This window comes from Xenopus tropicalis, chromosome 8 (genome assembly GCF_000004195.4).
Source record: "Xenopus tropicalis strain Nigerian chromosome 8, UCB_Xtro_10.0, whole genome shotgun sequence".
NCBI classification, from domain to species: domain Eukaryota; kingdom Metazoa; phylum Chordata; class Amphibia; order Anura; family Pipidae; genus Xenopus; species Xenopus tropicalis.
This window is the reverse complement of record NC_030684.2, coordinates 73,210,745-73,226,678: the sequence shown is the minus strand read 5'-3', so window position 1 is coordinate 73,226,678 and position 15,934 is coordinate 73,210,745. Positions and strand designations below refer to the sequence as shown.

At 37.8% G+C, this 15,934-nt stretch overlaps 1 protein-coding gene across 1 annotated transcript in view; it reads right to left on the bottom strand.

The window, feature by feature from the left end:
* Nucleotides 1–15,934, bottom strand: part of hla-a (major histocompatibility complex, class I, A) — a 93,247-nt gene that overhangs the window by 18,707 nt on the left and 58,606 nt on the right. Inside the window, exons 4-5 of the mRNA NM_001113065.1 lie at nucleotides 4,679–4,954; nucleotides 2,198–2,326 (exon numbers count right to left, since the gene is read on the bottom strand). Coding sequence (NP_001106536.1) covers nucleotides 2,198–2,326; nucleotides 4,679–4,954 — 405 coding nt within the window. The remainder of the gene's footprint in view (nucleotides 1–2,197; nucleotides 2,327–4,678; nucleotides 4,955–15,934) is intronic.

Sequence of the window (15,934 nt, the reverse complement as noted above, 5' to 3'; positions counted from 1 at the left end):
TGCTAGTCTAATAGGTTGCTGTGAAATAGTAAGAAGGGATCTGGGATAGGGAGTGTAGGGGATCACAGAACCATGTCCCCTGTTTCTCAGTCTGTGACATCATCCAGCCTAGCTACAGACTGGGGAGGAACCCGATTGGCTGGATGCCCAAGTGCACATCTGGGAAGAGGTGTGCTTAAGTTTGGAGCCAAAAATCTAGGAGCGGGCCCAGGAGTTGATAAAGGGAGCCCCTGTTGTTTTTGCCAGTTGTTGCACGAGAGATACAGAGTGAGCAGCCAGTACCAAGTGTTGTGAGTTCAGACTGAAAGGATAAGAGTCTGCCAGTGCTTACAAAGTCCTCTGTGGAATCTCCATGTGTGTCCCTTGGTGTGAACAGGTATTGCTCATTTGCCTGCTACATGGGAGAAGCCACCCTTTCCAAGGGGAAGGTACTCTGGGGCAGGTAGCGCTACCTGGGGGGACTTAAGAGCTCTTGGAGAAGGGACTGAACTGATTTAAGGGTTGGGGTCTATCCGGATCCAAGTTGGGACTGGGCACTTACAGAGACTGTGCCAAAAGTGGATAGACTGCACAAGTTCCTCAGGACAGGAAATTCAGTTATCCCATTCTATTTCAACAGTTATATAAAGTTTGATATTGCTGCAAAACTGTGTGTGATTATTCCTAGTGGAAATTCCCTTGAGGTGTGCTCCTCAGTGTCCACTAGATGGATGCACTGCGCTATAATCCCAGTTCCCAGTATTATATACAGCCCAAATTAAGTGAGTGTGCCAAGAAAGGGTTACAGGAGGTATAGGTTGTGCAATTTATTAGGATTGTAGACATATCACTGGGGAGATTACCGAATAAACCTAACACATATAAATTAGGTGAGCAAATTTGCACCTAAAAAGCAAACTGCTTCTTGATATAAATTGAATATTTACAGACTGGATCACCATAACTAGCAGTGTAGCACAGCGTTGAGTATTGGGCTTTATCCCTTTCAGCATATTTTCTATAGCAGTTTTAGTAGGCTTATAAAGCAAATGTGCTATCTCTGCAGATGAAAAATGCTGTGCACTGAATCCTGAGAATGTGCATTCTTCACAGCGTTGCTTTGGATACATTAAAAAAAAAAAATCAGGTAAATGGTAGATGTAAGGCCATATACTTCATGAAAAACATTATTTGTAATTCGAAAGGTAAAATAGAGTACCAAAAATAAAGACTGTTGAAGCAAGAACAGGGTTCAGTGTCACGTTGTGGCTCCAAAAGGCTAAAAGAAACTTACTCTCATAAGCTAGTAAATTGATGTATGAGGTAAGGATTTAATTTTGGTTTGTAAATCTCTGCTTAGGCCTCATCTTGAAAATGTGGTTTTCTTTTGGACAGTGCATCGACCTGTTCCTCTAACACCCCTGTCTGGGATGTCAAAGAGTACTGGTTCTATGTCAGACTGCCAACATAACCAATACGCAGTGGTAAGGGCAATTACAAAGATGACTTTGAAAAGTGGATGCTCTGAAGCCAACAGAATACAACTGCTTCCATCATATTGTACATCATATTTGTACAATATTTTAATATTTAGGTCTGCAAACTAAGATGGACTGATCTAAGGACACTATTCTTTTGTAAGGAAAAGATGTAGAGAGCAGAACCAAGGTTTAAAACTTGGCTCTATCTTGGTTACTGTTTAGGTATGGTGAGTGCAGCTTCTAATATTTGAAGATCAGGGTGCTATGCTTCATTATGCCTGCACTATGCCTGTGGCTATTAGCAAAACCCAGTCATCATAAGGCTCTGAACTAGGCTATTGCACCAGGTTTCACAGCAGCTATTCCCTTGTCAGGGTTGTATACAGTACAAAAATAGTAACACAGCTGCAACACTCATTTTACCAAGTGAAAACTGAGTTTATTTTTTTGTCACCTTAATAAGAACAATATTTCATTTGGCAAATTGGTGCTGCAGCTGTGTTACTATTTTTGCACATTTGGCTTTGATTTCACTAACACAAAATTTACATTCTGCTTCAAAAGAGAACTTATGAGAACTGAATATTTTACACTTGAATGGGTTAGTTGGCATGTATTTGTGTCTCTGCTGTGTACCAAAATAACCTAATCGAAGAACACATTGCAACATGGTGTACATTCATCTTTTTTACCCTAAATTTTGAAATATTAATACAAATAATGCTAGCGATACTAACCTGTGTAACCAGACTTGGCTTTCCTTTTCTTGTAGAAAGCAAATCCAACAACAGCAGCAGTGATCAGCAGTACAGCAACAACAACACCAGCAATAATAATAACCATGTTTTTTCCATCTTTATTGGGGCCTGTAAGAAAGGAAATAGAAATATTTGATAATACCCTTTGTGTACACAATAATTCCAAAAATAGAAATGTCAGCCTCTGGACTGTAAAGAGTTAAATATTTCCAAACATGAGATGATATTACTAGGAGAGGACTGTGGACTAGTTCAAAATTTATAGTCTAAAGAAGTGGGACACCCAACAGTTAATAGTTCTACCCAATATACCTATTATATATATATATATATATATATATATATATATATATATATATAGATATATATAGATATATATATATATAGGAATGCTGTTTGTAAAATTGCCACTGTTATGCAATCACAGAGCATCTAGTGACATGGGTTGGACTGGCCTAACATTGCATCAGGGAATCTGCTGTAGTACTCCATAGTGTGCCTTAGCCTAGAAATAAATTCCATTAACCCCCTAATTTGTCCACCTTAGACTAATATAAACATCTATATCAATAATAGCTTCTAATGGTTGTGAGTGCATGCCATGGTTTCAAGTTGGCGGACCCCTAAGAGACCCAGCTTGATACTTTGCATGACTGATGTACAATAGTACTTCTAGATGAAAAAAAAAAAAAGATAAAAGGTACCCTTAAAGGACATGTAAACCCCACACACAAAAATTGTGAAACAGTGAAAAGCCTCTTTGAAATGTTTAAATACCTGCCACTCTGGTTGTCTAGAGGTTAATAGTAAGGCTGCAGCATTCCCTTAATCACTTAGGTTTCCTTCTCCTCCTGTAACCCACTTGGCCCCCTCCCTCAGGAATTTGCTTTGACTTTTGGCTTGTGGGCATGTCAGTTGTTCTAAACTCAGATTACTAAATACACCCTCCAGTCTAGCAGCCAGTGAAGAGATGGCATTGCTGGTTTCTATAGAAACTCAGCTCCAGCTGTCTGATTCAATTTTTTTCTCCCAACCTCCTCTCCTGAGCTCAGCTCAAACAAAACAGAATTTTTTATCAAAGACAGTTGTGCCTGTGTGAGCCTGTATTCTTGATTAAATGTATGCTGAATAAGGGTCTGTGTGTGTGTATGCTGTTTGCAGATTTAAATGTAACTGATTAGGTATCAGAGGAAAAATGGCCACCGGGTGAAAGCTGCTATTGGCTTTAGGAAAATGTGATGGTGCTGATAAGTGGAGACGATATATGTAATACAAATGATGCCATTTGGGTGGGGGAGACATGCCTAAATGATATACATTGTAGGCAAATGTAGGCTTTACATGTCCTTTAATATGTTTATCACCAACCCAGTCATGGTTGGTTATGGATTGTCACAAATGCATATATGCATGCATGAGACAAATAAGAGAACAGGGTCTGTGGGTATGAAATATTAATCTCATTGACAACATGCATCAGAAGGGTTACAATCACAAACGAAAACAGATATATACATAATTAATTTGAAGCAATTTAATTCAGAGGTTAATTGCTTTTACATTTAACCATATAATAATAGAACAACCTTGATTAAAAATGTTGGGGGCACAATCTTTTAAAAGAATGCTTCTACTGATGAAACATATAGCAGGGAAATTATAGCCTTCTAAGTCTAGGTAACTGTTAGGTAACACTAGCCGTATGTTGCAATGGCCAATATTTACTCTACTTTCCCCTTAATCGTCTGTCTTTATTTCAAGGTCCTTTTGATTTGTGGCTTTTCAGGTTATTTAGCATCTCTTAAATGAACTATAGGGAAGTCATTCATTGAGACTGCAGCCTTTGGGCTCCTGCCTGCTCTCAGTTGGAATTATGCCTGGGGACTAGACAGTAATCAATTTAGCTGGAAGCTTTCTTTTGGGATATGACCACCCTGTTATTAATTTCCTTTTACCAATCTGTATATTTTCAATTGAGCGTTAGGTTTTATATTTTTACTTTCCGGTTTAATGTGATTATATCTTCAGCACTTCAGTGATGCTTCATCACTTTATTAATACATCATGTTGGTCAGGGAATGGTGCATCAGGCAGATGAAGTAAATGTATGCTGTTCTGATCATTTGGGCTGTTGGCTGTTCAGCCTGTGATGGCAGCCTTAATTAATTTTACTTTATCGATTCTTGTAGAGCTACTCTTGTAGAGCTCATGTTTTCCTCTGCTAAAGCAGAGGTTATGGATCAAAGAAATACAAAAATATGTAACAAGCAGACAGTTGTCAACCCGCCCTCCAAAAAACAAACCTTTGCCCTGTACATATAATACTTTAAGACCAGTACCCCTAAACAACTGTGTGGAGGACACACAAAATAATCTTACATTACAGATCAAGGGAACAGTTTTAATAATACACACAGAATATTTTTTCTGTGGACTAAATATATTATTTCTGATACTGACCTGGCCACACAACAATGAGCTTCTCCTCCAGGCTGCTGTGTTCCACATGGCAGGCATAACTGTCACCTTCCTTGGGTGTAACCTCAGCAGTGACTCTGAGCTGGTAGCTGCCATCAGGGTTGGGAAGGATCTCTTTGGCTTCCTCCGAGTGTACATCATCTTTACCATTCCTCACCCATTTGACATCTATTTCTCTGGGATAGAATCCATACGCCTGGCAGTGAAGCTCTGTATTGCCATCTGATTGGCGATCTGAAATCTTTACATGAGGGCGAACTGAAATAATAAAATGTATTAGAAATGATGTATTTTATCAATGAATAAGCTAGGATATTATGTAAACATATTATCCAACCATCCAGAAACATCTATTGCATTGAAGTACACAAAAGATTGTACGTAGAACATGACAAAAATTGCCAGCCAAAACAACTTATACAATATTTTAGGACAGATTGATTTCACAAACATTCTAAGCTATTATATACCCATAATAAACAAGAGCCATGATTATCCTGTAAATTATATCCTTATAATCGGTACTTCCCAGTTATAATTGGTGCTAAGTGATGCAATTTCAGTCACATGATATAATATAGCTAAATATTGTGCATTCAAAAATGCTGAATAACTACTTCTCACTAAAGATCCTCTTTTAACAGTCAGGACCAGATTTGAAAATAAGACACCCCGAGGCCACCTCGCATGGTAATTTGGTAATTTGCGATGAACCCTACGATTCTTAACAGCCGGATAGGGAGCTCAAGTGACAAGTTTGAAGTCCTGGATCATTTCTGCTATTGACATGCTGAAACTAGGCTGGTGCAGTAAGTACAGTATTTTAAATATGCCTTTTTTTAGCCATATTGCTTTTTAGGGTTTAGTTCTCCTTTAAACTGAAAGCAGTTCTCTCTCGTGGATTTACATTTTTTGGGCACCCCCAGAGAGAAGAACTTATACTGTTCCTGAAGGAGAGGATGTCCCTTATTTATTAGTGGTTCTGCAACCAGTAATAACTGCCCTAGGGCCAAGTCTATGTGGCTTTCCCACAAATTGCAGCCTGGCTAGGATATCATTAGGCTAGTTTACGAGCAGTGGAACAGAGAAAGGCATAGTGTAAAACCTTTTAATAAAGACAAAATTTCCCGCATTTTTTCAGCCAGGTTGGAATATTTTGTAATTCCTGTGGGGAAATTCTTAGTTAACCCAAGAAAACTTTATACTGATTTTTTCAGATATATGGCTCTAAATACCTAAACATAAAAAAAAAAAGAATTACATATATTTTTATAATATTGAAAAACGCAAACATATTCTTTCATATGCATGAAAACACAGGCCAGTATTCCCATAAATGTGCCAGTACCAAATATGGAAAGGTATCCTGCAGATATATTTGGAAAATAGATATCCTGGGAAATTTAGAATGGAATGGGTAGGCATGTCAGGAAACTGCATCAGCTTGCTACTTGATATTACACTACTGAGGAGGGGGTAAATGACATTCAACAGAACATGTAGTTCCAAGTTACAATGAAACAATGCTGCTTGTTATTGCTTTTATACAACCAACCTAGAACTTTTATAATAGGAGGGTGATTACACTAGATTCCATATTATCTTTTCTTCTTTTGTGGCACAAAGTGGTAAAATGTTCAAATATTTTAGGGTCGTGAGGTCCAGACAATTACAATTCAGGTCAATGAAGGGCAATTACAAGTGTTTTGCCACCTGCTCACAGTGACCAATGTGCCCAATGTCTGTCTGTGAAATAAGAAAAAAAAATTCAAACCATAAAGCTAAGAATCCTGTTAAACATTTTTACAAGAAATGTTTTTCTTTATATTTTGACCATAGCAGAGATGCACACAACAGAACTACATTCTGGAAACAAGAAATGAAGGAAAACTATTATTAGCGACTACAAAGTGTCTTTTATCAGTTTAATGATTGTAGAATATTGTACCTTGGCATATTTGATACCAATGTACTTAAAGTGAGTGATGTGTAATATGTGTTGTGTTTATTAGGTTGTCTTTTTGTTTATCACAAAAACTTGTGACATGCATGGATTTAAAATATGGAGTGTCTGTGAAAGTAAAAACCTTGTTTAGCAAGAATGTGTGTTTCCTGGTTCTGCTTAAGAAATTTCTGTCTCCTGGTTTGTAACATGACACTGAATGCCACTTGTATATTTTAAGGTACCTTTTCAAATTCTTGTGATGTGTATTTCTAAACCATTTTCAAGTACAAGGAATATGGCACCCCAAGCTATAACTGTAAATCTCAGATGCTGGGCCAGCCCTCCTTTTTAATTGGCACAAAGAAATCTCGCACAAGAAAAAGTGGGTGCACAATGTGTATATGGTGAGTTTACAAAATGAAAGAATAGAAAAAAGTACACAAATCTCGGCACTCCACTATACAACGTTTAAAACAAATTTTTATCAAAATTAATTTTAAAATCCTAAAGTTAAAAGAAAAGAATAGATAAAGAAGGAAAATTATAAAGTTAAAATCACTGCGCAGTCTTAGTACCTGAGTATGAATACGGCCAAGAGCAGACCGAGTTTTAGTTCCAATTCAACGCTATTATTGCTTCCTTCAGTGGAGAGGCTGATAAATTGTTACAAATAATTGTTACGAATTTCTAAGATTGACGGCTCTGCGAATGACTTCAAAGGAAGCTCCCTGCCAGGCTCTCGCAATAGTTACAAATGTTTCGATCTAATAGATTGTTACAGATGATTGTTGCGAATTTCCTCGATTAACAGCTCAACGAATAACTTCAAAAGCAGCTGCCTGCAAAGCTCTCACAATAGTTACAAGTGTATCGATCTGGTGCGTGTCTCCAATACAGAAGCACCACAGTCAAATATAATTCTTTTAACAGTTCCTGCTGGTACAATCGGGGATTAGATATGAGAAATTCGGTATCGCTGTTTTAATTAGTAGAAATACTGGCAGGTTGTTCCTACATTACCACCTAAACAGTGAAAAAACTATGCCAAAGTATTTGGACTCTAAGTGGGCGGCGCAATTCAAGAGCTATATCTTGAGAAGTGAGCTATTATGACAAAGTCATTATTTGTTATATTTCATTAGTTCAAGAATATCTTAACATTAACAGATAAGTAAGCCTTCACCACATATATAATTAGAAAAAAACTCTCTTTTGCACCCCCATAAGACAGCAGCTGTCAGACTATTTTTCAGTGCCCCCTCCTGTCAACTGCTTCGACTTGCGTGAATTGTCGTGACTTTTTCGTAGCCATCGCGCCCAGTACGAAAGTTTCGGATTCATTCAAGCTTCAGTATGGTGACTTTTCTTGGGCCAGGTTGGAGCTGCAGAGTGCCATTGAGTCCTATGGGAGACTTCCAAAATCATGCTAAGTCTGAAAGGTTTGCCCGCAGTTTACGAGCGCTCAATACGAAAAAGTTGCGACAAGATACGAGCATATCGTAACGGTTACGAAAAAGTCGCGACAAGATACGAGCATATGTAACAGTTACGAAAAAGTCGCGACAATTTACGAAAAGTCGTAACGGTGACAAAAAAAATTGCAAAAAATACGAAAAAGTCGCAAAATGTTCGTTTTCCAATCGGAATTTTTCCAATTCGGATTCGAATTCGTGTCTTAGTAAATCAGCCCCATAGTTTCAGAAAAATTTAGGATCGATCTTACCTCCAAGAGGATGGCTATTTATCATTTCATGTATGGAGATTATTAATACAAAAGTGAAAAAATTCATCATTAACTAAAGAAAGTGAATTGTGTACTAATAATTGTACTGGTGATATTTAAGTATCTAGTGTATTGAAATTTTCTAATGAAAGTGATTAGTCATGATGATAAAAAGTGACTCAAGTGACTGAGATTAGCCAGTAAAATATAAATAAATAGATGATAAGAAAATTAGGGTGTAAAGATTATATAATAATAATTTGTGATTGAATTGTGACAAGTGAAAGAATAATGATTAATGAACAATTTAAAAATAAATAAATCGTGAAAATCAGGTTTGTAAAAAGACCCCATAATCGATGTTTTCATTCATATCATCTGGTGAGAGAGTTCAAAAGGAAAATCCATCGACTCTCTTTTCAGTAGTGCTTCTGTGATCTGTCCTCCCCGTATTCCTAGTCTGATATGTTCAACACCCCAAAATGTTATTTTGGAAGAATTGGCACCATGATATTTTAGAAAATGCATGGCTAATGTTGCGAGTATTTTCTTATTGTTAAAATCATCAATTGCATTATTGATGGTACTCATATGTTTTTAAATGCGTTTATTAAGGGGTGGAGTTGTCATACCAACGTATTTTTTATTGCATGGACATTGAAGGCAGTATATAACATTTGTAGTTTTGCAATTAATGTAATCATTAATATAATGAAGATGATTAAAGCGATCATGAAAGCTCTTTTTTATGCTCATACAAACGCATGAAGTGCAATTCCCACATCTAAAACTGCCTTTCACTGCTGGTAAGCGTTGTTTTCCCACAAAATGGCTTCTAGTCAGATTGTCTTTGAGATTTGTTGATCTCTTATAGCAAAACTAAACTTTTTCTGGTAAAAGATGTTTCAAATCTGGGTCTTGCAATACTATTGGCCAAAATTTGTTGATAATTTGTTGTATTTGGAAAGTCCGAGGACTAAAAGCAGTAATAAATCTTATTTGTTGTTGGTCATTTCCAACAGATTTTGGTTTCAGTAATTGATCACGGTTAGTTGATAGTGCTCTGTGATAAGCTTGCTTTAAAAGTTTGTTTGGGTACCCTCTTGAATGTAATCTTTCTTTGAGTTGTTTAGCCCTGTCCTTAAAGGTTTCAATAGATGTACAATTACGTCTCACTCTTAAAAACTCCCCCACCGGTAATGATCTCTTGACCGTGTGTCTGTGGTGACTTTGGTAATGTAATAACGTATTAGTAGCAGTATCTTTACGAAATAAGTCAGTTACAATATTACAATTGTCATCTACACTTATGACAAGATCAAGAAACGCAATGGAGGTCTGGGAGGCAGTTTTGGTTAATTTGATATTCCAATCGTTATGATTAAGGATTGAGCAAAAGTCATTTAAGAGTTCTTGGGGTCCTTCCCATAAAAACAGAATATCGTCAATATACCTCAACCACAATGGATTGTGACATGTGTAGAAGCTTAGATCATTGCAAAAAACAAGGTCCTCCTCCCATTTGCCCAAAAATATATTGGCATACGTGGGAGCGCACGCCGTTCCCATAACAGTGCCATGTATTTGTAAGTAAAAGCTGTTATCAAATACAAAATAGTTGTGATGTAGTATAAAGTGTAACAATTTTAAAATGAAGTCTCCAAAATCCTGGTTCATAGTTGTATCATTGTGTATAAAAGATTGTACAGCCTGAATTCCTTGCTGATGTCTTATTGATGTGTATAAAGCCTCTACGTCTAGAGTTACTAGCCAGGTGCCTTTTGCAACATTAATCCCTTCCAGTTTGGCTAATACTTCCATCGTGTCTTTCACGAAGCAGGGCAATGTTAATACATACTTACTCAAATGTTGATCAATAAACTTACTAGCATTTTCTGTTAAATTTCCATTGCCCGACACGATGGGTCGGCCTGGGGGTTTGGAGCTGTGTTTGTGTATCTTGGGTAAAAGATAGAGGGTAGCAATTCTAGGACTGCCTACCAAGAGGAAAGATTTTTCTTGCCCTGTTATTAATAGATCCTTATAGGCTTCTTCAATGATTTTATTAAATTTAACCGAAAAAGAATCTGTTGGATTAAAAAACAGTATTTTGTATGTCACAGTATGAAGCTGACGTTTAGCTTCAGCAGTGTATAAGTCATTGCACCAGATTACTATATTGCCGCCTTTATCGGAAGGTTTTATTTGCACATCATGCCAAGATTTTAATTCTTGTAAAGCTTTCCATTCGGACCTAGTTAGATTGTTCTCACAAACACCTCGATTAATGTCTAGGAAAGCCTGAGAGACCATGTCTCTAAACACTTGAACGTGTTTACTTATGTTGTAGGAGGGAGTAAAGTCGGATTTCTTCCGAAACTTAAAATCATGTGAGTTTCCCCCTACATTCTCATTTGTATTTTCCTTTTCTAGGCTTTCTAGGATTTATAAAGTGTCTCTATCCTCCATGGTGTTTAGAAGAACTTCCTGATTGGGTTCCTTAAAGTGTTTTTTTAAGAGAATTTTTCTACAAAATAAATTTAAATCTTTCTCCATTTCAAAGTAATCGATCCTTGAAGTGGGGCAAAAGGAAAGGCCCTTAGAGAGGATAGAAATATGATTTTCATTTAATACATGTGTAGATAGATTAATAATTTGTGAGTTATCCGGGGAGGCAATATCTACCTTCTCCAATACGAATTTCTGTTGTTGTAACTGTAATCCCTCCTCTCTTGGGGCCTCAGACCTCTTGTTTCTCTTACCCCATCTGATCTTCTGATGGGTGGTGCTAAAGCAGTGCGCATAGTTCTGCTTTTTCTTAACTGCATTTTGTCTTTCCATAGGCGATTTTCTAAAAAATCTGCCCTACTATTATCTCCACTGATTGGAGGCTCTGTGTCAGTGTCTGAAGTATCTACATCTGTGTTTCTCCCTTTAAGAATGTCTTACTTTGTGATGAGGCCAATTATATACTTGGCCTTTTTCGAAATCCTGTCTGTCTCACATCAACTTGCGTTTTTTTCTGTCAACAACAATTGATTCAAATCTGTCTATCTCCGTAATCAATCTGTCATAGCTGGTTTGAAGATACGTGTCCATTTTGGTAGTTTCAACCTCATTTTGTGCCATTTCTAATTCTTTTTCTAGTTTTTCTAATTTCTCTTTTTCATTAGTAATCAATATCTCCATCAGTTTGAGCGAGCACGATGTTAATGTTTCTTCCCACTGTAGTTTAAGATCCAAATTAGTCAATTCATGTGTGGGATAAGTATTTATTCTTAAACCCCTCGGAATAAGTTGTTGTTTGGAATATTGTTCAAGGAAACTTTTGCTCCACCATGTTCTAGTTTGTTGGAGCATGATTTCCTTTAAATTTCATAATGATTCTCTAGGGTTTCAAAACTACAAATGTTATATACTTCAATGTCTTAATTCAATGCCTTCAATGTCCATGCAATAAAAAATACATTGGTATGACAACTCAACCCCTTAATAAACGCATTCAAAAACATATGAGTACCATCAATAATGCAATTGATGATTTTAACAATAAGAAAATACTCGCAACAATAGCCATGCATTTTCTAAAATATGGTGCCAATTCTTCCAAAATGACATTTTGGGGTGTTGAACATATCAGACTAGGAATACGGGGAGGACAGATCACAGAAGCACTACTGAAAAGAGAGAGTCGACGGATTTTCCTTTTGAACGCTCTCTCACCAGATGGTATGAATGAAAACATCAATTATGGGGTCTTTTTACAAACCTGATTTTCACGATTTATTTATTTTTAAATTGTTCATTAATCATTATTCTTTCACTTGTCACAATTCAATCACAATTTATTATTATATAATCTTCACACCCTAATTTTCTTATTATCATCTATTTATTTTTTACTGGCTAATCTCAGTCACTTGAGTCACTTTTTATCATCATGACTAATCACTTTCATTAGAAAATTTCAATACACTAGATACTTAAATATCACCAGTACAATTATTAGTACACAATTCACTATCTTTAATTAATGATGAATTTTTTCACTTTTGTATTAATAATCTCCATACATGAAATGATAAATAGCCATCCTCTTGGAGGTAAGATCGATCCTAAATTTTTCTGAAACTTTGGGGCTGATTTACTAAGACACGAATTCGAATCGGAAAAATTCCGATTGGAAAACGAACATTTTGCGACTTTCGTATTTTTTGCGTTTTTTTCGTTGCTGTTATGACTTTTCATAAATTGTTGCGACTTTTTCGTAACCGTTACGACTTGCGCGAATTGTCGCGACTTTTTTGTAGCCGTTACGATATGCTCGTATCTTGTCGCAACTTTTTCGTATTGAGCACTCGTAAACTGCGGGCAAAACTTTCAGACTTAGCATGATTTTGGAAGCCTCCCATAGGACTCAATGGCACCCTGCAGCTCCAACCTGGCCCAAGGAAAGTCTCCCATAGGACTCAATGGCACTCTGCAGCTCCAACCTGGCCCAAGGAAAGGCTCCCATAGGGCTCAATGGCACTCTGCAGCTCCAACCTGGCCCAAGGAAAGGCTCCCATAGGGCTCAATGGCACTCTGCAGCTCCAACCCGGCCCAAGGAAAGTCTCCCATAGGGCTCAATGGCACTCTGCAGCTCCAACCTGGCCCAAGGAAAGTCTCCCATAGGGCTCAATGGCACTCTGCAGCTCCAACCTGGCCCAAGGAAAGTCTCCCATAGGGCTCAATGGCACTCTGCAGCTCCAACCTGACCCAAGGAAAGTCTCCCATAGGAATCAATGGCACTCTGCAGCTCCAACCTGGCCCAAGGAAAGTCTCCCATAGGGCTCAATGGCACTCTGCAGCTCCAACCTGGCCCAAGGAAAGTCTCCCATAGGACTCAATGGCACTCTGCAGCTCCAACCTGGCCCAAGAAAAGTCACCATACTGAAGCTTGAATGAATCCGAAACTTTCGTACTCGGCACGAAAGCTGCGAAAAAGTTGCGACAATTCGCGCAAGTTGTAACGCTACGAAAAAGTCGCGACAATTTACGAAAAATCGCAAAATGCCGTTCATTATGAAAAAAAAACGCATTCAGACGCATTCGGCCCGTTCGTGGATTAGTAAATGTGCCCCTATGAATTCCTTATATCAGAAATCCCCCTTTCTAGTAGGAAATCCCCCTTGTAAAAAAAATCAGGGAATTCTTCCCCCAAAATCTTCCGTTAACAATTGCTCGTCAAGATCGACTTTAATTTGTTCTGAAACTAGGAATCCCTTATATTAGGTAATCCCTTTTAAAATTAGGAAATTCTCTCCCCATATCTCTTTTTTCATTTAGAGTAAGGGTTAATAATAATAATTTTAAAGGGCTCCTCAAAAAAGGTGTCTGGCTGTGTTTGATATATTAACATAAAGGAGGCTGGCATAAACTTGGGAACATTATGATTGGCCAGGAAGCATTTAAAATGACGTGTAGGAAAGCGGAAATTCTAATTCGCCTTGATAAAGCTATAAGCGAAACACACCTAGGCGTTGGCACTCTTGTGTACCTTTGTATGTAGTTGTGCCGAGGTAATCCGCAAATGGTAGTAGGCACCAGGTAGAAATTTGTAGACCTGTTGTGGTTGTCATGGTAGTGTAAAATGATATAGTGGAGATAATTTTGGGCTGATTTCCTCGATTTATTGTTAGGCTTCATTTGACTTGATGCTCACATTTATGTGGTTTTGGCCGTGCTGAAGTAGATCAGGCAGCTGGTAGTAGGCACAGCAGGTATTGGCCAGGTGTGGCGGTACTTACTAGCGATATTATAATTGCGTTGAGGCTAATATGAATGATGTAAAGTTTTTAATTGTTTAATTGACGATTTTGTACTCAGCCGTTTGAGCTGAGAGGCGTGGCAATTGAGAATGTCGAAACAGAGGAACAGGGCCGCAGCTCCCTTTAAGCAGAGTACTCAGTCTGCATAGGGCACCAACTCCCAGGGGGGTACCATCCCAGCTGCTCCAAAAAAAAATCATTTTTATATATTATAACATACCCCCCAAAACTCTCCCGCCGGTTTTTATAGCGCATCCCACTGTCCCGAATAGTTCTATCAATCTATGGGGGCAATTGGGGGCACTTACTATGGGGGAATTGTCTATGGGGGCAATTGGGGGCACTGTGTGTGGGGCCCCTATAGTAGGTGTTTTTTTTATTATTTTATTTTTACTTCCATAATATTTGGGGGAGGGGGCACAAAAGTAAATTTCTGCTTAGGGCACCCATTTGGCCAGCAGCGGCCCTGCAGAGGAACACAATGAATTTGTCAAAACTTTATGGATCGCAATGTGTTTCGTAATAATTGAGACACAATTTGTTGGAACACTTTATTGTAACTAGCTAACTGTATTCTGATACTTACCTGTGCGGATATCTTTCAGAGAAGCCGGTTTTTGTGTTAAGCGGTTACGCAATTAACCAATAATTCTTACGAACATAGAGATATTGTCTACCAACGATCGCTTTGTATATTTTCTTCTAAAATACTTAACTCTGAGAATATATGTTCCATCTGCGCCATCTGTGATAATTGTCGATAAATTGTAGGTGTGCCGAAAAAGAAAAAAGTTAATTAGCAGTTGACACGAGGGGGCACTGGGGGGGGGGTCTGACAGCAGCTGTCTTATGGGGGTGCAAAAGAAAGTTTTTTTTCTAATTATATATGTGGTGAAGGCTTACTTATCTGTTTATGTTAAGATATTCTTGAACTAATGAAATATAACAAATAATGACTTTGTCATAATAGCTCACCTCTCAAGATATAGCTCTTGAATTGCGCCGCCCACTTTGAGTCCAAATACTTTGGCATAGTTTTTTCACTGTTTAGGTGGTAATGCAGAAACAACTTGCTAGTATTTCTACTAATTAAAACAGCGATACCGAATTTCTCATATCTAATCCCCGATTGTACCAGCAGGAACTGTTAAAAGAATTATTTTTGACTGCGGCGTTTCTGTATTGAAGACACGCACCAGATCGATACACTTGTAACTATTGTGAGAGCTTTGCAGGCAGCTGCTTTTGAAGTTATTCGTTGAGCTGTCAATCGTGGAAATTCGCAACAATCATCTATTAGATCGAAACACTTGTAACTATTGCGAGAGCCTGGCAGGGAGCTTCCTTTGAAGTCATTCGCAGAGCCGTCAATCATAGAAATTTGTAAAAATTATTTGTAACAATTTATCAGCCTCTTCACTGAAGGAAGCAATAATAGCGGTAAATTGGAACTACAACTCGGTCTGCTCTTGGCCGTATTCATACTCACGTACTAAGACTGCGCAGTGATTTTAACTTTATAATTTTCCTTCTTTATCTATTCTTTTCATTTAACTTTAGGATTTTAAAATTAAATTTAATAAGAAATTTGTTTTAAGCGTTGTATAGTGGAGTGCCGAGATTTCTGTACTTTTTTCTATTCTTTCATTTTGTAAGCCCTCCTTTTTAACACACCATCCTGTGGTATTACACTACTGAGCAATGCACCATCTTGTCCCAGGTATCCCTTGCTGCTACTGTGGTCACTGCGTATGAGCATA